The sequence below is a fragment of the Symsagittifera roscoffensis genome, chromosome 2, assembly GCF_963678635.1.
Source record: "Symsagittifera roscoffensis chromosome 2, txSymRosc1.1, whole genome shotgun sequence".
NCBI lineage: Eukaryota > Metazoa > Xenacoelomorpha > Acoela > Convolutidae > Symsagittifera > Symsagittifera roscoffensis.
This window is the reverse complement of record NC_087063.1, coordinates 35,950,571-35,971,915: the sequence shown is the minus strand read 5'-3', so window position 1 is coordinate 35,971,915 and position 21,345 is coordinate 35,950,571. Positions and strand designations below refer to the sequence as shown.

General features: G+C 36.7%; 3 protein-coding genes across 6 annotated transcripts in view; 1 reads left to right on the top strand and 2 right to left on the bottom strand.

Moving 5' to 3' along the window:
* The window catches only part of LOC134839014 (uncharacterized), a 335,027-nt gene that overhangs the window by 260,034 nt on the left and 53,648 nt on the right, over positions 1-21,345 (top strand). The gene's annotated exons all lie outside the window — the stretch shown is intronic.
* LOC134839203 (acyl-CoA synthetase short-chain family member 3, mitochondrial-like) overlaps positions 1-21,345 on the bottom strand; it is an 80,199-nt gene that overhangs the window by 37,563 nt on the left and 21,291 nt on the right. The window lies entirely within an intron of this gene.
* On the bottom strand, positions 1,517-20,877 carry LOC134839479 (WD repeat domain phosphoinositide-interacting protein 2-like). Its single transcript, XM_063855047.1, has 3 exons — positions 20,382-20,877; positions 3,315-3,496; positions 1,517-3,005 (listed from the first exon to the last, which is right to left on the bottom strand). Exons 1-3 carry the CDS (start codon positions 20,842-20,844, stop codon positions 2,013-2,015), a joined length of 1,638 nt encoding a protein of 545 aa, XP_063711117.1. The 5' UTR covers positions 20,845-20,877; the 3' UTR covers positions 1,517-2,012.

The window sequence follows — 21,345 nt, the reverse complement described above, 5'->3', positions numbered from 1 at the left end:
TATTCCGGTTAAATTATTTTCAAGTTAACTTAATTCTGTTTGCAGCTTTTCAAAAGTTAGACTGTTTAAGCTTTAGGAAAACTTACAAAATAAATGCTATTTTTGAATTTTCCTATTTATAGGCAAATTGAGAATTATGCCATTTGATATGTAACCCTTTGTTGATAAAACTAACCCAACTAGAGAAAATTGGATCAACGGGTAACTTCTCATTTCCGCTAACACTGACAAAGAGGCGTTGCGGAGCTTCGCACCACTTTCGATAGAACACAAACATAAAAAATTACATTAAAGCCAAAAAAAATGAAATTTTTTGAAAAAAAACTATGACATATAAACGTTCATATGTCTCGATAGAAAATCATTTTAGGCAAACATGCCAGACATTTGAACTTTAAAACAGCAACGTTAAAAATTTACGAAAAGAAACAAAGCCGACAATCTTTGAGCAGACAAGTTGAGCCGAAAAAATTATGATGTTATAAAAAAAAAGTTTAAAATCTCACCTTAAACAGCAATGGACAACACTTGCTCTTGCAACTACAGGGAAAGTGGTTCATAGCACAAGAAAAATCAGTGACGTGGCAACTAAGCCAACAATCTTTTAGCTGAAACCACTTGATCCGAAAAATGATTTTTTAATTCTTTAAAAATCTTTCATGTCCCCCTTGAAACTAGAATGAACAGCACTTGCAACTACAATGCAAATTGTCTATGGCACAAGCAAAAGCTGTTTAGGCAATTAAGCCGACAAAACTTGAGCGAACAAACGAAAAACCAGTAATTCATTATTCTCGGATTTTTTTTTTATAATTTCCTTGATACTGAAAAAAAACATGGTCCGGCCACGACTGGAACCCCACACTTTAGAATACAGAGGCACATTACTTACCTCCAGGCCAAGGGGAAGCAACCTGGAAGATGCTAAGAGAAGAGAAGTGAAAAAAAATCAGCTGCATAGTCTGCAAGTGATTCAACTGATTTTGTTAAACTAGTTGTAACTAAAAAAAGTCTATATTCCAGTTTGATAACGCTTGCTAATCGCAAGCGTTAACATTAAAATCCACTTTTGAAACTAAAAGTCGGTCACGTTTTTCGTGACCTTTACACTTTTGCTGTTCGATAGTTGAGTTTGCCTTCCTTTTTGCAATGGAAATGAACTGAACTTTAAAATAAATCAAAAGTCGAACCGCGAAAAACCAAAACTGAGCCTGAACAGATTTTAAGATTTTTCCTGAAAAAATTTATCATGACCAATATTAAAGTCTTAACTACTATCATCGATTTTCAAAATTGACTAAAACAAATTCATTGACAATCAAGATTCAAAAAATGGCCAACAGACAATTGAAGTATATGAGTCTTCACTACATTCATTACTCTTAAACATACTGTTTAATTAACGCTGAAGTTTGCTCTAAAATGTGCGACTTCATTGGAAAGAAATAGACTGATCATAAAATACTACACTCGCAAGCACAACTGTGCGACGATACTCGTACGAACAAAAAAGACATTTTCAGCTATTTTTTCTATTACAATAAACTATGGGAATCGCATTAACTGTCCGTGACAATAAAGGGGATAGAGACTGAGTATTCTCGGATGATTCATAATATTACAATTATTAACTAACTCTAAGCATTTCTCTCATTTGAAGGTGTAAAATTTAGCGCCATTTGGTAGGAGGAAAATCATTTTTCAATTTATCAACTAAATCTATCTAACAAAACTAAATCTCATGAGTGACTTGACAACTGCACAGCTGGACGTATTTCGGACACTGGTAACGAAAAGAACATAAAACCTTAACCCATACAATAAGTAAAATCTATAAACCAATAGTATATCTTCGAGGCAAACAAATAACCATTAGAGAACGAAAAATTAGAATTCACTTAAGCAATACAGTGGCAATACGTTCGACTTGTTTCTTTTGATTCTAAAATTCAATCTAATCGTTCAAAAAATCATTTTGCCTTGCTAGATATATTATTTAGAAGTTTTGCAGTTCAGTCATCTGTATGCATAGTCATAGGAGGGAATTCGCTATCATCGTCCAACCTAATTGCAGCCTGGAATTGGTTCGCCGTTTCTTCCACTGCTCCCGGCGATGTTCCCAAAGCACCGGCATACGAGACTCCTGTCGCACTGCCAGGCGACGAGGCGGTGTGCACCTGATTATTTCCGAAAGAGCCTTCTCCTGCTGTATAAGGGAAAGACAAATGGGTAACACCGGGTAAATAGTTCAAGTCCTGGTTCGCCTCAATTGAATTTGAGCGAGGAATGTCGATTCCACCTGATGTCCGCGGACTATTCTGCTCCTCTGAGGTAACAACATTATTCTGATGTGGATAATCGCCCGAACTTTGGGAGCTAGTCCGAGCAGACATGCCGGGAACTCGCTGGGGGTTGCTTTTTGCAGCAACCGAACTCCCTGTTGACGCTTTTGATCCATTGGGAGTGCTCAATTTTCGACTTCCACCTACTCCTAACCCAGTGCTTCCGTCAATTTTATGCTGCCGAATTAGAGCACACTCCCCTGTTGAATCAGACAAGTCAACATTGAAAATATACAATTGGCCTGAGGTGCTAGCTACGACCAACCTCAGAATTTTATTGATCCATGCCAGAGCACATGTGTTGAAGAAAGTGGAGTCTTCGTTGAATGATGGAATCCTTGCTTGAAATGCAGCCCGTCCTTGCGTAAACATTTCGCCCACATTTGAAGGCAAGTAAGAGGCGCTATCCATTATCGCTTGACCAAAATAGCCCATCCATGTTTGACTATTGGCGCTGTCATTGAAATTTTGAGAAGAGTTGGGAAGTGCTCTTTGTCCGTTTGTCACTGGCGCATTTGAATACAGTCTGTTAGAGGCCGTTTCTAGTTTGAATATGTGTATAGTTTCGGTGTTGCTGCAGCAGGCGAGCAATAAGGAATCATTGCTGAATGAGAGGGAGTAGATGGTGACACATCGTTTCACTCCTCTTCTGAACTCGAACACCTAGAACACATCATTAAGAAAAATAACAGTTCTCACAACCATTCGTACCAAACGCAAAAAGGAGTAAAGCTTAACAGCACAGGAATAAACTGCTAACATTGTAACAAAAGAAACTAATCATTTAGGGTCAGGTCAGTTATACTGATATATCAATTAGCCTAAAATGATTCGCCACTGAAACGTAAATTGGGTCAAAAACCAAGTTTTTTTTTATCTTGGATTGAATTTTAATGGCAACTGTTCTGAGTTTAACCTAGTTTTAGATCAATTATTATTACTCTGTATTGATTGATTCTGTGCACTACTAGCCTTGTTGCCTTCGGGCATAGAGAAAACCCTGATTACAGTGCCCTTGTCTGACGCAGTAGCCAGTTTGTCGCCACCTCTGCTGAAACTCATTGCGGTGAGTGGGTTATCATGTGCCGGAATGGTAACAACAGGGACTAAGTGGTGTGCGTCGAATACTTGCACCTCCCCCATAGTTGACGAGCCTAAAGTAAAAAAATATTCAGACTTTCAATAATCATGAAGACACACATGAAGACTTTCAATAATCGAAACATAGGCAACAGACAGTTGAAAAACGGTTATCACCATAATAGAAAAAAAACAAAAGGCTGCCGATTAATTGCTTATGAGATATTCTCAATGAAATTCAGTAGTTCACAGGCTTTTTGAATTCAAAAGGTCAAAAGGATAATGAAAAAACAAAATTAAAAAAGAAACTTCAAAAAAACTTGGACACGACACAAAAAAAACATCAAACGAAATCAAACGGCTCACTACTCAAAGCAATTAAATCCGACGCTCATCGAACACCAGCTATTATTTAGATACAAAATTAAAAAAGTGCAACAAGATGTAAAAAAAATGCAGGAACGAGATGAAGCAGATTCCGAAATTAAGCTATTCTCAAGTCGGATCTCTGGACCAATTTACAAGTAGTTCCGCAGTCTCCGAAGCAAAAAATGAATTCTATCAATCAATGAAAAAATTTAACGGCACAGACAAATCTGGAAAAAGCTGATTATTTTAATAAATACTTCGCATCTGTTGTCAACTCCGATTTGCCTTTTACTTTCAATATTGATGAATCTTATTCAGGTTCAGTTTCTATTAATTTTAGCAGAACCGATATCGCAAATGAAATTCTTAATCTGAATATCAGGAAAGCGAAAGGTCCAGATAGTTTGCCACAAGCCGACAGCTAATACAATTTCCTTTCATGGTTTAACAATAACTCGAACCTGAAACGTTTACGCTACCACCCAAATGGAAATACGTTATCCTCATCTCTTCGCAAAAGTGAATCGAAAACCCTGGTAGAGGACTATGTACCCTTTACGCTTCTGAACATCGCATCGAAGACATTTGAGAAGCTACTATTTATTCATGTATACAAACATTTCGTTTAACGCTATTCAGCTGTCCAATACGGGTTCATCAAACGACTTTCTACCGCCTTTCAACTGCTGTTTCACCTTGGTTGAGATAATTTGCTCAATTAATTCGAAGAAAGCTGAAACTTTATTAATTTATCTCAATTTCACGAAAGCCTTCGATAAACTTAATCACAATTTGCTAATGCAGAGAATCCTTTCGCTGAATCTAGATAAAAACTTTTGCGAAACTCCTGGCTGACTATTTAACTGAAAGATAACAATCGGTGCAATATAAGGGCGCGTTTTCCAGCAAAATGACTATTACCAGTGAATTTCCACAGGACTCAGTAATGGGTCCTCTTTTATTTCCTATTGTCATCAACGATTAACCAAATGCTGCTCCTTGTTCGAAGGCTTACTAATTCCCGATGATTTAAAACTGCTTTTCGAAGAGAAAAAAGTATCCAGTGTCTTCAATCAGTTTTGAAGGGCTCGGAGCTGTGGAGTTTTGTGAACCAATTTAAACTTAATGCCAAAAAACGCTTATCGTTACCTAGACTAAACGACTCAGATAATTCTTAGCACTTTCTTGAAAAGTCTCTTATGCATCAAAACCAGGTCAATGATTTTGGTCTATTCATATCTGGAAATTTCAAGTACCACCACCACATCTCCATTACTGTTGCTATCGATAGGGGTTACTGTTGCTGCCGAATCTCAATCACAGTCGCTACGACGTCCCATTTGAACAATTACACTGCCTCGCAAAAAAAAAATCGTGCCACATCAATTTCAAATATTCAGACAATACTGGACAACTATTTTCTGGTATCGAGCTTGTTCCTGAGAAAAAAGCTCTGGAAATGCTTTAAAGAAGACAAGTTTTCAAAACTGTCATTTCTTTACGCCAGATGTGCTCGCCACAAAGAGCTCTGGAAATGCTTTAAAGAAGACAAGTTTTCAAAACTGTCATTTCTTCGGAACTAAGCAGACAAAAAAATGCAGACAGACAATAATATAAATTAACCGAAAAAAGTAATTGCAAAAAAAAAAAACAGATCTCAACAAGAATCGAAATCCCGGGCTTTGTCGTCTCAGGCATGGAGGTTACAATAACTTGAAAAAAGCTGGACCATCGATCTATGGGAACCGAGCCGACAAAAACAAACAGACAGTGGATAGTCCGAAAAAGCCCAACTCTAGTTTGCAAAAAAAAAGAGCCCGGAAGGATTCGAACAGCAAGTCTTTGCCATCTAAAACAGTTGTTTTACCTCTACGCCAGATTATCCTTTTCCAATTTTTGCAGACAAAATCAATTCACAAAAGCGATGTTATACACAACAACATTTTCACTATCTTTTTGAATATTTACAAGAGCGTGTTTACTTTAACTTTACTGTATGCGTCAGCTGGACTCCGTCAAAGATGACAAAAAACTAACAGTCATTCCATGAAAAAATTTATTTTACCAGCGCGAGCATATAAAAAAACACTGATTATCTAAAGCGTGCTCTTGTTGCCATATTTGAATGGTTTGAAGAATTACTCATGCTATCGAATAACATTCACAGACGACACGACGTCCCATTTGAACAATACTGCTAACAAAAAAATGAAAGAGCCACGCGAAAATCAAATTAAAACAGTAGTGGACAGAACGAAATTTGGTATCGAGCTTGTTCCAGAGCAAACGGAATTGCGGAGGAAGTCAACTTCTTTGACTGGAAAAACATCGCTGAGATTGGCTTAAAAAAACGTTCTAGCAAAAATTTGGGCCGCGTTCAATAAAAAAACAACACATTGAAGATGTGCTCGCTCAAGATTTAGTGTTTGTCAGAAAAAAACTTTGACGCGAGGCAAAGCTGAGCTTCGCGCCATTTGCGATTCAAATATGAATGACTCTGATTGAAATCAAAAAGAGAAAAAATGAAAAAACTTCAAAAACTCGTTTTGTCAATAAAAAATTGCAACGAAAGCTCAAAATATCCTGAAAATAAGCCTGCACCATAAGAAACTTTACAAAAAGCTCTGGAAATTCTTTAAAGAAGACAAGTTTTCAAAACTGTCATTTCTTCGGAACTAAGCAGACAAAAAAGGTAGACAGACAAAATTAGCCGAAAAATTTATTTGCAAAAAAAACAGATCTCAACAAGAATCGAAATCCCGGGCTTTGTCGTCTCAGGCATGGCGGTTACAATAACTGGAAAAAAGCTGAACCATCGAGCTACGGGAACTGAGCCGACAAAAACAAACAGACAGGGGATAGTCCGAAAAAGCCCAACTCTAGTTTGCAAAAAAAAAGCCCGGAAGGATTGAACCGCAAGTCTTTGCCATCTAAAACAGTTGTTTTACCTCTACGCCAGATTATCCTTTTCCAATTTTTGCAGACAAAATCAATTCACAAAAGCGATGTTATACACAACAACATTTTCACTACCTTTTTGAATATTTACAAGAGCGTGTTTACTTTAACTTTATGCGTCAGAAAGCTGGACTCCGTCAAAGATAACAAAAAACTAACAGTCATTCCATGAAACAATTTATTTTACCAGCGCGGGCATATAATAAAACACTGATTATCTAAAGCGTGCTCTTGTTGCCATATTTAAATGGTTTGAAGAATTACTCATGCTATCGAATAACATTCACAGACGATACGACGTCCCATTTGAACAATACTGCTAACAAAAAAATGAAAGAGCCACGCGAAAATCAAATTAAAACAGTAGTGGACAGAACGAAATTTGATATCGAGCTTGTTCCAGAGCAAACGGAATTGCGGAGGAAGTCAACTTCTTTGACTGGAAAAACATCGCTGAGATTGGCTTAAAAAAACATTATGGCAAAAATTTGGGCCGCGTTCAATAAAAAAACAACACATTGACGATGTGCTCGCTCAAGATTTAGTGTTTGTCAGAAAAAAAACTTTGACACGAGGGAAAGCTGAGCTTCGCGCCATTTGCGATTCAAATATGAATGACTCTGATTGAAATCAAAAAGAGAAAAAATGAAAAAACTTCAAAAACTCGTTTTGTCAATAAAAATTGCAACGAAAGCTCAAAATATCCTGAAAATAAGCCTGCACCATAAGAAACTTTACAAAAAGCTCTGGAAATTCTTTAAAGAAGACAAGTTTTCAAAACTGTCATTTCTTCGGAACTAAGCAGACAAAAAAGGCAGACAGACAAAATTAGCCGAAAAATTTATTTGCAAAAAAAACAGATCTCAACAAGAATCGAAATCCCGGGCTTTGTTGTCTCAGGCATGGCGGTTACAATAACTGGAAAAAAGCTGAACCATCGAGCGACGGGAACTGAGCCGACAAAAACAAACAGACATGGGATAGTCCGAAAAAGCCCAACTCTAGTTTGCAAAAAAAAGCCCGGAAGGATTCGAACCGCAAGTCTTTGCCATCTAAAAGAGTTGTTTTACCTTTACGCCAGATTATCCTTTTCCAATTTTTGCAGACAAAATCAATTCACAAAAACGATGTTATACACAACAACATTTTCACTATCTTTTTGAATATTTACAAGAGCGTGTTTACTTTAACTTTACTGTATGCGTCAGAAAGCTGGACTCCGTCAAAGATGACAAAAAACTAACAGTCATTCGATCAAACAATTTATTTTACCAGCACGAGCATATAAAAAAACACTGATTATCTAAAGCGTGCTCTTGTTGCCATATTTAAATGGTTTGAAGAATTACTCATGCTATCGAATAACATTCACAGACGATACGACGTCCCATTTGAACAATACTGTCTAACAAAAAAATAAAAGAGCCACGCGAAAATCCAATTAAAACAGTAGTGGACAGAACGAAATTTGGTATTGAGCTTGTTCCAGAGCAAACGGAATTGCGGAGGAAGTCAACTTCTTTGACTTGAAAAAACATCGCTGAGATTGGCTTAAAAAAACGTTCTAGCAAAAATTTGGGCCGCGTTCAATAAAAAAACAACACATTGAAGATGTGCTCGCTCAAGATTTAGTGTTTGTCAGAACAAACTTTGACACGAGGCAAAGCTGAGCTTCGCGCCATTTGCGATTCAAATATGAATGACTGATTGAAATCAAAAAGAGAAAAAATGAAAAAACTTCAAAAACTCGTTTTGTCAATAAAAATTGCAACGAAAGCTCAAAATATCCTGAAAATAAGCCTGCACCATAAGAAACTTTACAAAAAGCTCTGGAAATTCTTTAAAGAATAAGGGTTTTCAAAACTGTCATTTCTTCGGAACTAAGCAGACAAAAAAGGTAGACAGACAAAATTAGCCGAAAAATTTATTTGCAAAAAAAAACAGATCTCAACAAGAATCGAAATCCCGGGCTTTGTCGTCTCAGGCATGGCGGTTACAATAACTGGAAAAAAGCTGAAGCATCGAGCTACGGGAACTGAGCCGACAAAAACAAACAGACAGGGGATAGTCCGAAAAAGCCCAACTCTAGTTTGCAAAAAAAAGCCCGGAAGGATTCGAACCGCAAGTCTTTGCCATCTAAAACAGTTGTTTTACCTCTACGCCAGATTACCCTTTTCCAATTTTTGCAGACAAAATCAATTCACAAAAGCGAAGTTATGCACAGCATCCTTTTCACCATCTTCATAAATATTTACAAAAGCGTGTTTACTTTAACTTTACTGTATGCGTCAGAAAGCTGGACTCCGTCAAAGATGACAAAAAACTAACTGTCGTTCCATGAAAAAGTTTTAAAGTTTATTTTACCAGCGCGAGCAAATAAAAAAAGACTGATTATCTTAACCTTACACTTGTTGCCATTTTTCATTGGTTTGAAGAATTACTCATGCTATCGAATAACATTCACAGACGATACGACGTCCCATTTGAACAATACTGTCTAACAAAAAAATAAAATAGCCACGCGAAAATCAAAATAAAACAGTAAGGGACAGAACGAAATTTTGTATCGAGCTTGTTCCAGAGCAAACGGAATTGCGGAGGAAATAAACTTCTTTGACTTGGAAAAACATCGCTGAGATTGGCTTAAAAAACATATTCTGGCAAAAATTTGGGCCGCGTTCAATAAAAAAACAACAAATTGAAGATGTGCTCGCTCAAGATTTAGTGTTTGTCAGAAAAAACTTTGACACGAGGCAAAGCTAAGCTTCGCGCCATTTGCGATTCAAATATGAATGACTCTGATTGAAATCAAAAAGAGAAAACATGAAAAAACTTCAAAAACTCGTTTTGTCAATAAAAATTGCAACGAAAGCTCAAAATATCCTGAAGCCTGCACCATAAAAAACTTTACAAAGAGCTCTGGAAATGCTTTAAAGAAGACAAGTTTTCAAAACTGTCATTTCTTCGGAACTAAGCAGGCAAAAAAAACAGACAGACAAAATTAGCCGCAAAATTTATTTGCAAAAAACAGATCAACAAAAATCGAAATCCCGGGCTTTGTTGTCTCAGGCATGGCGGTTACAATAACTGGAAAAAAGCTGAACCATCGAGCTACGGGAACCCAGCCGACGAAAACAAACAGACAGGGGATAGTCCGAAAAAGCCCAACTCTAGTTTGCAAAAAAAAAGCCCGGAAGGATTCGAACCGCAAGTCTTTGCCATCTAAAAGAGTTGTTTTACCTTTACGCCAGATTATCCTTTTCCAATTTTTGCAGACAAAATCAATTCACAAAAACGATGTTATACACAACAACATTTTCACTATCTTTTTGAATATTTACAAGAGCGTGTTTACTTTAACTTTACTGTATGCGTCAGAAAGCTGGACTCCGTCAAAGATGACAAAAAACTAACAGTCATTCGATCAAACAATTTATTTTACCAGCACGAGCATATAAAAAAACACTGATTATCTAAAGCGTGCTCTTGTTGCCATATTTAAATGGTTTGAAGAATTACTCATGCTATCGAATAACATTCACAGACGATACGACGTCCCATTTGAACAATACTGTCTAACAAAAAAATAAAAGAGCCACGCGAAAATCCAATTAAAACAGTAGTGGACAGAACGAAATTTGGTATTGAGCTTGTTCCAGAGCAAACGGAATTGCGGAGGAAGTCAACTTCTTTGACTTGAAAAAACATCGCTGAGATTGGCTTAAAAAAACGTTCTAGCAAAAATTTGGGCCGCGTTCAATAAAAAAACAACACATTGAAGATGTGCTCGCTCAAGATTTAGTGTTTGTCAGAACAAACTTTGACACGAGGCAAAGCTGAGCTTCGCGCCATTTGCGATTCAAATATGAATGACTGATTGAAATCAAAAAGAGAAAAAATGAAAAAACTTCAAAAACTCGTTTTGTCAATAAAAATTGCAACGAAAGCTCAAAATATCCTGAAAATAAGCCTGCACCATAAGAAACTTTACAAAAAGCTCTGGAAATTCTTTAAAGAAGAAGGGTTTTCAAAACTGTCATTTCTTCGGAACTAAGCAGACAAAAAAGGCAGACAGACAAAATTAGCCGAAAAATTTATTTGCAAAAAAAAACAGATCTCAACAAGAATCGAAATCCCGGGCTTTGTCGTCTCAGGCATGGCGGTTACAATAACTGGAAAAAAGCTGAACCATCGAGCTACGGGAACTGAGCCGACAAAAACAAACAGACAGGGGATAGTCCGAAAAAGCCCAACTCTAGTTTGCAAAAAAAAGCCCGGAAGGATTCGAACCGCAAGTCTTTGCCATCTAAAACAGTTGTTTTACCTCTACGCCAGATTATCCTTTTCCAATTATTGCAGACAAAATCAATTCACAAAAGCGAAGTTATGCACAGCATCCTTTTCACCATCTTCATGAATATTTATAAAAGCGTGTTTACTTTAACTTTACTGTATGCGTCAGAAAGCTGGACTCCGTCAAAGATGACAAAAAACTAACTGTCGTTCCATGAAAAAGTTTTGAAGTTTATTTTACCAGCGCGAGCAAATAAAAAAAGACTGATTATCTAAACCGTGCTCTTGTTGCCATTTTTCATTGGTTTGAAGAATTACTCATGCTATCGAATAACATTCACAGACGATACGACGTCCCATTTGAACAATACTGTCTAACAAAAAAATAAAATAGCCACGCGAAAATCAAAATAAAACAGTAAGGGACAGAACGAAATTTGGTATCGAGCTTGTTCCAGAGCAAACGGAATTGCGGAGGAAATAAACTTCTTTGACTTGGAAAAACATCGCTGAGAAGGGCTTAAAAAACATATTCTGGCAAAAATTTGGGCCGCGTTCAATAAAAAAACAACAAATTGAAGATGTGCTCGCTCAAGATTTAGTGTTTGTCAGAAAAAACTTTGACACGAGGCAAAGCTAAGCTTCGCGCCATTTGCGATTCAAATATGAATGACTCTGATTGAAATCAAAAAGAGAAAACATGAAAAAACTTCAAAAACTCGTTTTGTCAATAAAAATTGCAACGAAAGCTCAAAATATCCTGAAGCCTGCACCATAAAAAACTTTACAAAGAGCTCTGGAAATGCTTTAAAGAAGACAAGTTTTCAAAACTGTCATTTCTTCGGAACTAAGCAGGCAAAAAAACAGACAGACAAAATTAGCCGCAAAATTTATTTGCAAAAAACAGATCAACAAAAATCGAAATCCCGGGCTTTGTTGTCTCAGGCATGGCGGTTACAATAACTGGAAAAAAGCTGAACCATCGAGCTACGGGAACCCAGCCGACGAAAACAAACAGACAGGGGATAGTCCGAAAAAGCCCAACTCTAGTTTGCAAAAAAAAGCCCGGAAGGATTCGAACCGCAAGTCTTTGCCATCTAAAACAGTTATTTTACCTCTACGCCAGATTATCCTTTTCCAATTTTTGCAGACAAATCAATTCACAAAAGCGATGTTGAACACAACAACATTTTCACTATTCAATTCACAAAAGGGATGTTGAACACAACAACATTTTCACTATCTTTTTGAATATTTACAAGAGCGTGTTTACTTTAACTTTACTGTATGCGTCAGAAAGCTGGACTCCGTCAAAGATGACAAAAAACTAACAGTCATTCCATGAAACAATTTATTTTACCAGCGCGAGCATATAAAAAAAGACTGATTATCTAAAGCGTGCTCTTGTTGCCATATTTAAATGGTTTGAAGAATTACTCATGCTATCGAATAACATTCACAGACGATACGACGTCCCATTTGAACAAAACTGCTAACAAAAAAATGAAAGAGCCACGCGAAAATCAAATTAAAACAGTAGTGGACAGAACGAAATTTGATATCGAGCTTGTTCCAGAGCAAACGGAATTGCGGAGGAAGTCAACTTCTTTGACTGGAAAAACATCGCTGAGATTGGCTTAAAAAACATTCTGGCAAAAATTTGGGCCGCGTTCAATAAAAAAACAACACATTGAAGATGTGCTCGCTCAAGATTTAGTGTTTGTCAGAAAAAAAACTTTCACACGAGGCAAAGCTGAGCTTCGCGCCATTTGCGATTCAAATATGAATGACTCTGATTGAAATCAAAAAGAGAAAAAATTAAAAAACTTCAAAAACTCGTTTTGTCATTAAAATTGCAACGAAAGCTCAAAATATCCTGCAAATAAGCCCGCACCATAAGAAACTTTACAAAAAGCTCTTGAAATTCTTTGAAGAAGACAAGTTTTCAAAACTGTCATTTCTTCGGAACTAAGCAGACAAAAAAGGCAGACAGACAAAATTAGCCGAAAAATTTATTTGCAAAAAAAACAGATCTCAACAAGAATCGAAATCCCGGGCTTTGTCGTCTCAGGCATGGCGGTTACAATAACTGGAAAAAAGCTGAATCATCGAGCTACGGGAACTGAGCCGACAAAAACAAACAGACAGGGGATAGTCCGAAAAAGCCCAAACCTAGTTTGCAAAAAAAAGCCCGGAAGGATTCGAACCGCCAGTCTTTGCCATCTAAAACAGTTGTTTTACCTCTACGCCAGATTATCCTTTTCCAATTTTTGCAGAAAAAATCAATTCATAAAAGCGATGTTATACACAACAACATTTTCACTATCATTTTGAATATTTACAAGAGCGTGTTTACTTTAACTTTACTGTATGCGTCAGAAAGCTGGACTCCGTCAAAGATGACAAAAAACTAACAGTCATTCCATCAAACAATTTATTTTACCAGCGCGAGCATATAAAAAAACACTGATTATCTAAAGCGTGCTCTTGTTGCCATATTTAAATGGTTTGAAGAATTACTCATGCTATCGAATAACATTCACAGACGATACGACGTCCCATTTGAACAATACTGTCTAACAAAAAAATAAAAGAGCCACGCGAAAATCAAATTAAAACAGTAGTGGACAGAACGAAATTTGGTATCGAGCTTGTTCCAGAGCAAGGGAGGTCAACTTTTTTGACTTGAAAAAAATCGCTGAGATTGGCTTAAAAAAACATTCTAGCAAAAATTTGGGCCGCGTTCAATAAAAAAACAACACATTGAAGATGTGCTCGCTCAAGATTTAGTGTTTGTCAGAACAAACTTTGACACGAGGCAAAGCTGAGCTTCGCGCCATTTGCGATTCAAATATGAATGACTGATTGAAATCAAAAAGAGAAAAAATGAAAAAACTTCAAAAACTCGTTTTGTCAATAAAAATTGCAACGAAAGCTCAAAATATCCTGAAGCCTGCACCATAAGAAACTTTACAAAAAGCTCTGGAAATGCTTTAAAGAAGACAAGTATTCAAAACGGTCATTTCTTCGGAACTAAGCAGACAAAAAAACAGACAGACAAAATTAGCCGCAAAATTTATTTGCAAAAAAAAACAGATCAACAAAAATCGAAATCCCGGGCTTTGTTGTCTCAGGCATGGCGGTTAAAATAACTGGAAAAAAGCTGAACCATCGAGCGAAGGGAACTGAGCCAACAAAAACAAACAGACAGGGGATATTCCGAAAAAGCCCAACTCTAGTTTGCAAAAAAAAAGCCCGGAAGGATTCGAACCGCAAGTCTTTGCCATCTAAAACAGTTATTTTACCTCTACGCCAGATTATCCTTTTCCAATTTTTGCAGACAAATCAATTCACAAAAGTGATGTTGAACACAACAACATTTTCACTATTCAATTCACAAAAGCGATGTTGAACACAACAACATTTTCACTATCTTTTTGAATATTTACAAGAGCGTGTTTACTTTAATTTTACTGTATGCGTCAGAAAGCTGGACTCCGTCAAAGATGACAAAAAACTAACTGTCGTTCCATGAAAAAGTTTTGAAGTTTATTTTACCAGCGCGAGCAAATAAAAAAAGACTGATTATCTAAACCGTGCTCTTGTTGCCATTTTTCATTGGTTTGAAGAATTACTCATGCTATCGAATAACATTCACAGACGATACGACGTCCCATTTGAACAATACTGTCTAACAAAAAAATAAAATAGCCACGCGAAAATCAAAATAAAACAGTAAGGGACAGAACAAAATTTGGCATCGAGCTTGTTCCAGAGCAAACGGAATTGCGGAGGAAATCAACTTCTTTGACTTGAAAAAACATCGCTGAGATTGGCTTAAAAAAACATATTCTAACAAAAATTTAGGCCGCATTCAATAAAAAAACAACGCATTGAAGATGTGCTCGCTCAAGATTTAGTGTTTGTCAGAAAAAACTTTGACACGAGGCAAAGCTAAGCTTCGCACCATTTGCGATTCAAATATGAATGACTCTGATTGAAATCAAAAAGAGAAAAAATGAAAAAACTTCAAAAACTCGTTTTGTCAATAAAAAATTGCAACGAAAGCTCAAAATATCCTGAAAATAAGCCTTCACCATAAGAAACTTTACAAAAAGCTCTGGAAATGCTTTAAAGAAGACAAGTATTCAAAACGGTCATTTCTTCGGAACTAAGCAGACAAAAAAACAGACAGACAAAATTAGCCGCAAAATTTATTTGCGAAAAAAAACAGATCTCAACAAAAATCGAAATCCCGGGCTTTGTTGTCTCAGGCATGACGGTTAAAATAACTGGAAAAAAGCTGAACCATCGAGCGAAGGGAACTGAGCCGACAAAAACAAACAGACAGGGGATATTCCGAAAAAGCCCAACTCTAGTTTGCAAAAAAAAGCCCGGAAGGATTCGAACCGCAAGTCTTTGCCATCTAAAACAGTTATTTTACCTCTACGCCAGATTATCCTTTTCCAATTTTTGCAGACAAATCAATTCACAAAAGTGATGTTGAACACAACAACATTTTCACTATTCAATTCACAAAAGCGATGTTGAACACAACAACATTTTCACTATCTTTTTGAATATTTACAAGAGCGTGTTTACTTTAATTTTACTGTATGCGTCAGAAAGCTGGACTCCGTCAAAAATGACAAAAAACTAACTGTCGTTCCATGAAAAAGTTTTGAAGTTTATTTTACCAGCGCGAGCAAATAAAAAAAGTTGATTATCTAAACCGTGCTCTTGTTGTCATTTTTCATTGCTTTGAAGAATTACTCATGCTATCGAATAACATTCACAGACGATACGACGTCCCATTTGAACAAGACTGTCTAACAAAAAAATAAAATAGCCACGCGAAAATCAAAATAAAACAGTAAGGGACAGAACAAAATTTGGCATCGAGCTTGTTCCAGAGCAAATGGAATTGCGGAGGAAATCAACTTCTTTGACTTGAAAAAACATCGCTGAGATTGGCTTAAAAAAACATATTCTAACAAAAATTTGGGCCGCATTCAATAAAAAAACAACGCATTGAAGATGTGCTCGCTCAAGATTTAGTGTTTGTCAGAAAAAACTTTGACACGAGGCAAAGCTAAGCTTCGCACCATTTGCGATTCATATATGAATGACTCTGATTGAAATCAAAAAGAGAAAACATGAGAAAACTTCAAAAACTCGTTTTGTCAATAAAAATTGAAAGAAAGCTCAAAATATCCTGAAGCCTGCACCATGAGAAACTTTACAAAAAGCTCTGGAAATGCTTTAAAGAAGAAAAGTATTCAAAACGGTCATTTTTTCGGAACTAAGCAGACAAAAAAACAGACAGACAAAATTAGCCGCAAAATTTATTTGCAAAAAAAACAGATCTCAACAAAAATCGAAATCCCGGGCTTTGTTGTCTCAGGCATGGCGGTTACAATAACTGGAAAAAAGCTGAACCATCGAGCTACGGGAACCCAGCCGACAAAAACAAACAGACAGGGGATAGTCCGAAAAACCCCAACTCCAGTTTGCAAAAAAAAGCCGGAAGGATTCGAACCGCAAGTCTTTGCCATCTAAAACAGTTATTTTACCTCTACGCCAGATTATCCTTTTCCAATTTTTGCTGACAAAATCAATTCACAAAAGCGATGTTATGCACAGCATCATTTTCGCCATCTTTATGAATATTTACAAAAGCGTGTTTACTTTAACTTTACTGTATGCGTCAGAAAGCTCGACTCCGTCAAAGATGACAAGAAACTAACTGTCGTTCCATGAAAAAGTTTTGAAGTTTATTTTTCCAGCGCGAGCAAATAAAAAAACACTGATTATCTAAAACGTGCTCTTGCCATTTTTCATTGGTTTGAAGAATTACTCATGCTATCGAATAACATTCACAGACGATACGACGTCCCATTTGAACAATTCTGTTTAACAAAAAAAATAACATAGCCACGCGAAAAATCAAGTTAGGACAATAGTGGTCAGAACGAAATTTAGAATCGAGATTGTTCCAGGGCAAATGCAATCTCGGAGGAGGTCATCTTCTTTAATCAAATTGTTTTAAGGCGGAACATTTTAGCTAAACTAAGGGCCGTGTTCAATAGATATTAACATCAATTGATTATGCGCTGATGCACACTTTTGTATTTGTGTGACACCTGCCGAATGCACGTTCGTTCGACTATTAAAACACTTATATTGAGTGAGGGGAGAAACTACATTGCCTTTGCAAAAACTCTTAATCATATTAAACCTTGCCACAAAAAAAACTTGCACAAGCAAGCAAATAAAAAAGGTACGCAAACCACTGCGTTGAAAAAAAATGAGATTTAACAATTGAAAAATAAATCATAATAAAATAATTGCAGAAAAACAGGTGCGAAGAACAACCACCTAAGCTTTCATTTACCGAGCGGCAAAAATTAATTGGGTACTAGAGTGGAGAAAAATGGCTAAAACTAAAACTGGCGATCCTAGAATTGAAGAAAAAGCAAACAAAGTTAGTTACACGATTAAAAAGTCTTTATCGATTGCAGCACCTTGTTTTTCGCTAAATTATTAACGCATTCAAAATGATTTGAAGATTTTACCAATGCGAGAGTAATTTTACCAGTGCAATATGATTTTACCAGTGTGAGATCATAAATAAACTCTGATTATCCTAAATGCGCTCACGTTACCATGTTTCATTGTTTTCAAGGAATTGCTGATGCTATCAATATCATTCAGACATACGACGTCCCATTTGAAAAATTATACTGCCTCAGAGAAAGTTCACTTGGCCACCTCAAAATCAAATTGCTTAAAAAAATAAGAGAGACCTCACGATTACGAGTTTTTAGTATAGAGCTTGTTTCAGAGCAAACGGAATTGCGGAGGAAGTCAACTTCTTTGACTTGAAAAAACATCGCTGAGATTGGCTTGAAAAAAAAACTTATTCTGGCAAAAAATTGGGCCGCGTTCATTAAAAAAACAACACATTGAATATGTGCTCGCTCAAGATTTTGTGTTTGTCAGAAAAAACTTTGAGACGAGGCAAAGCTGAGCTTCGCGCCACTTACGATTCAAATTTGAATGACTCTGATTGAAATCAAAAAGGAAAAAAATGAAAAAACTTCAAAAATTGTTAAAATCAGTAAAAAATGCAACGAAAGCCCAATAAATCCTGAAAAAAATTGCCTGAATCATTAAAAATTCTACAGAGAGCTTTGGACAGGCTATAAAGACGGCAAGTTTTCAAAAATGTCATTTCTTCGGAACTAAGCGGACAGAAAAAGCAGACAGACAATAATCTAAATTAGGCAAAAAATTCTATTTGCAAAAAAAAACAGGTCTCAAATGGAGTCGAACTCCCGGACTTTGTCGTCTCAGACATGGAGGTTACAGCAACTTGGAAAAAAAGCTGAACCATCGAGCTGCGGTAGCCGAGCCGACAAAAATAAACAGACGGACGATAGTTCGAAAAAGCACAACTCTAGTTTGCAAAAAAAAGAGCCCGGACGGATTCGAACCGCAAATCTTTTCCATCTAAAACAGTTCATCATACCTCTATGCGAGATGCGTCGCATGGTTGATAGGATTTGATATTAAAATTACCAAGAGGTAACAAAGCCAAAAATACCTGAGCAGAAACCCTACCAGCCGAAGAAACTCAAAAAATTCTAAACGTATACAAATTTGAAGTCCCTTTTCATCTCAGAGAACACGCACGCGTACAAAACATTTTTTCGATCGTAACGACGCGATAAGAGGCCACTGAGTCGTTATCACTATGACGAAAACTATTAAGCAGATGGAAAAAAATGTTAAAAAAAAAATTTAACAAATCGAGCTGGTAACAAATCGCGATTCCGACAAATTTTTGAAATGCTAAAACCAACTGCAGTGAGAATGGTTTACTGCTTAAATAAACGATTCTTAGATGCGGCAACTAAGCCGACAAAACAAGCAGACAAATGATAGGCCGATTGATTTTTGATCCGTAGTATTTACCGTTTTAAAAAAAAAACTAGTCCTGGTCAGAACAGAGGAACTTTGCCGTCGGCTAAGTGTGCTAGATACACAATAAAATTTCAATTCATTATGAAGCAAGGTAAATCAGGAGTCCAATCAGTCCTGTGGACAAAGTTGCTTCCGGGAAAAAAGTCTATTACCCGATTCTAATACCCTTGCTTATAGCAAGGGTAAAATAGAGTGAATGGCTTAGCAGCCTTGGACGTTTAGGCAGCCCAGGATGGTTTGGCAGCCTTGATTACGGTTGCAGTTTCGATAGGTCGATAAGTTCGATAAGGAGGAAGCTGAATTTTTTTTTCGAAAATTAATTACTTTTTTTCCAGTTTAAGCATTTCTTCTTTGTTTGATTCCTGGTTTCTGAGCTGCGAATTAAAAGCAAAATACATGCGTCCAACGTGCAATGCACAGCTCAGAAAACACATTTATTTTGCTTTCAAAAGTATTTCTTTGCCATAATTAATAGGGTGATTACCTACGACAGACTTCGTTCCATTTCTTTCCCAAACATACTAGATGCCGCGCGATGACTGAAAGTCTGGGGGGAACTCTTTCTAACCATTTTCTTTATTCATTGGGGTTAATTTTCGAATTTCAGTGTTAAACACTCTAAATTTTGTGTTAAAAGGATCGTTAATTGTTTGACACGAGCCGATGACAGCGAAGAGAATTGGCAGACACAAAATTTTTGCTGCAGTATAGGACAGGTATGGATTTTTTCCCGGCGCCTTAGAGCAGCAGACGACGGATTATCAGTGTTTTCGCAAAGTAAAAAGTAGTGTCTCCCTTCAATGAAAGGTCCTTTCCCGAGAGGCTGAGTAGCCACGTTATTTATTAGCCCAGGTTAATAGGTTGCGATGCCGGCTATGTCGAACAAATGCTCGGTATTTTCAAGACTACTGGAGCTTAATTGTCCTAAACATTTTCGAATCACACTATGGGAGCTCAATTGTCGGGCCTAATTGACAAGCATGCGCTGATGGGAAATTGAATATCAGTATCGAAGCAAGATCATTGACAGCAAAACGCATCCGAACGTAATGAGGTTAACGTAAATCACGCTTACTACATTTAGCTGATTTTTTATTATTTAAGAACTGACCTATTTTAAAAGCGGTCTTAGCATTTAAAAGCGCTTTCCTAGTTGATTTTCTTTGAAAATGTGTTGACACTGGCTTTTGGTCCATACAAATTTTTCAGTGCGCTTCCAGGTCGTTAGAGCATTTTCAAATCGCCATTGCGAATATAATTTTAAGCAAAAAAAACTCAATTACTACAGAGCATTCTCCGAAAATACCTAACAATTTACGCAAAAGAAATATTTCAAAATGATAAAAAGCAAACCAGGGTACGCCAGGTATCCGCACTCGTCTGAAGAGCAAAGGGCACAAACTCCGTGATGGTTATCTGGAGTTTCTTTTATCGTATGCACAACTTTCATGTCTTTGATGTTATGTATATAGAGACTGTCCACTAAGCATACAACTAAGCGCTTTCTATTCAACTTTACAGACAGAACACGATTTGGATATGAGTAATTGCAAATTTCAGTTCCTTTCTTGAAATGGCATAAGCTCAATCGTCTAGGCGTATTTTGACTCACTGTCACAACTAGGCTAGATAAATAGAGTCGTTCAACAATAACTACATTTGTCAGATTGCCCTCATAAAAAGCTTCATCCATTTTTTCGATATTATTAAGGGAAAATAACTTGAAGCCAGAATTACATCCCACACAAAGAGCAGAATGATCTTGATTGAACGCCACATATCTGACTGCGTCTTCAATTATTTTTCCTGGCTGCATCTTGGGAATGTATGTTTCTTTAAAGTTATAGCATTGTCTGAAAATATTCACCTAATATACAATTGGTGCAGTACATATTCAGCAACGCTTGCTTATCTCAAGCGTTATCACCCTCGTACATTCAACAAAACAATTAAACAGAGGCAAAGCTGAGCTTCGCACCACTTGTGATGCAAGAAGCTGCCGAAAGTTTAAAAAACTTATGAACACTCCGGTCCCAAAAATAAACAAACTTGACTTTCCCACAGGCTATAGTTTTTTCTACATGAATAGAGTCTTACCTGCTTATCCAGCAAAAAAAAATCAGAGAATCTGTTACCCCAATTGAACCATTAATAACAAAAATGGAAAAGTATTTTTTTGAGATCAATCAAAAATTTTCGAAAAAACTGTCAAAATTTGACTTTTGCACAGGCGATTAGTTTTCGATAAAAGTACAAGGTTCCAAAAAACTATCAAAAAGTCTGACGATTCCCACTACCTGCTGTTATAGTAATATGT

Coding starts and splice junctions, on each gene's coding strand:
- LOC134839479 (XM_063855047.1), bottom strand. CDS start 20,844: ATGCAGCCAGGAAAAATAATTGAAGACGCAGTCAGATATGTGGCGTTC. Junction 3,497..20,381: donor CGGATACCTGGCGTACCCTG/GTTTGCTTTTTA, acceptor TTTTTACTTTAG/GCTCGTCAACTATGGGGGAG. Junction 3,006..3,314: donor CTATGCCCGAAGGCAACAAG/GCTAGTAGTGCA, acceptor GATGTGTTCTAG/GTGTTCGAGTTCAGAAGAGG.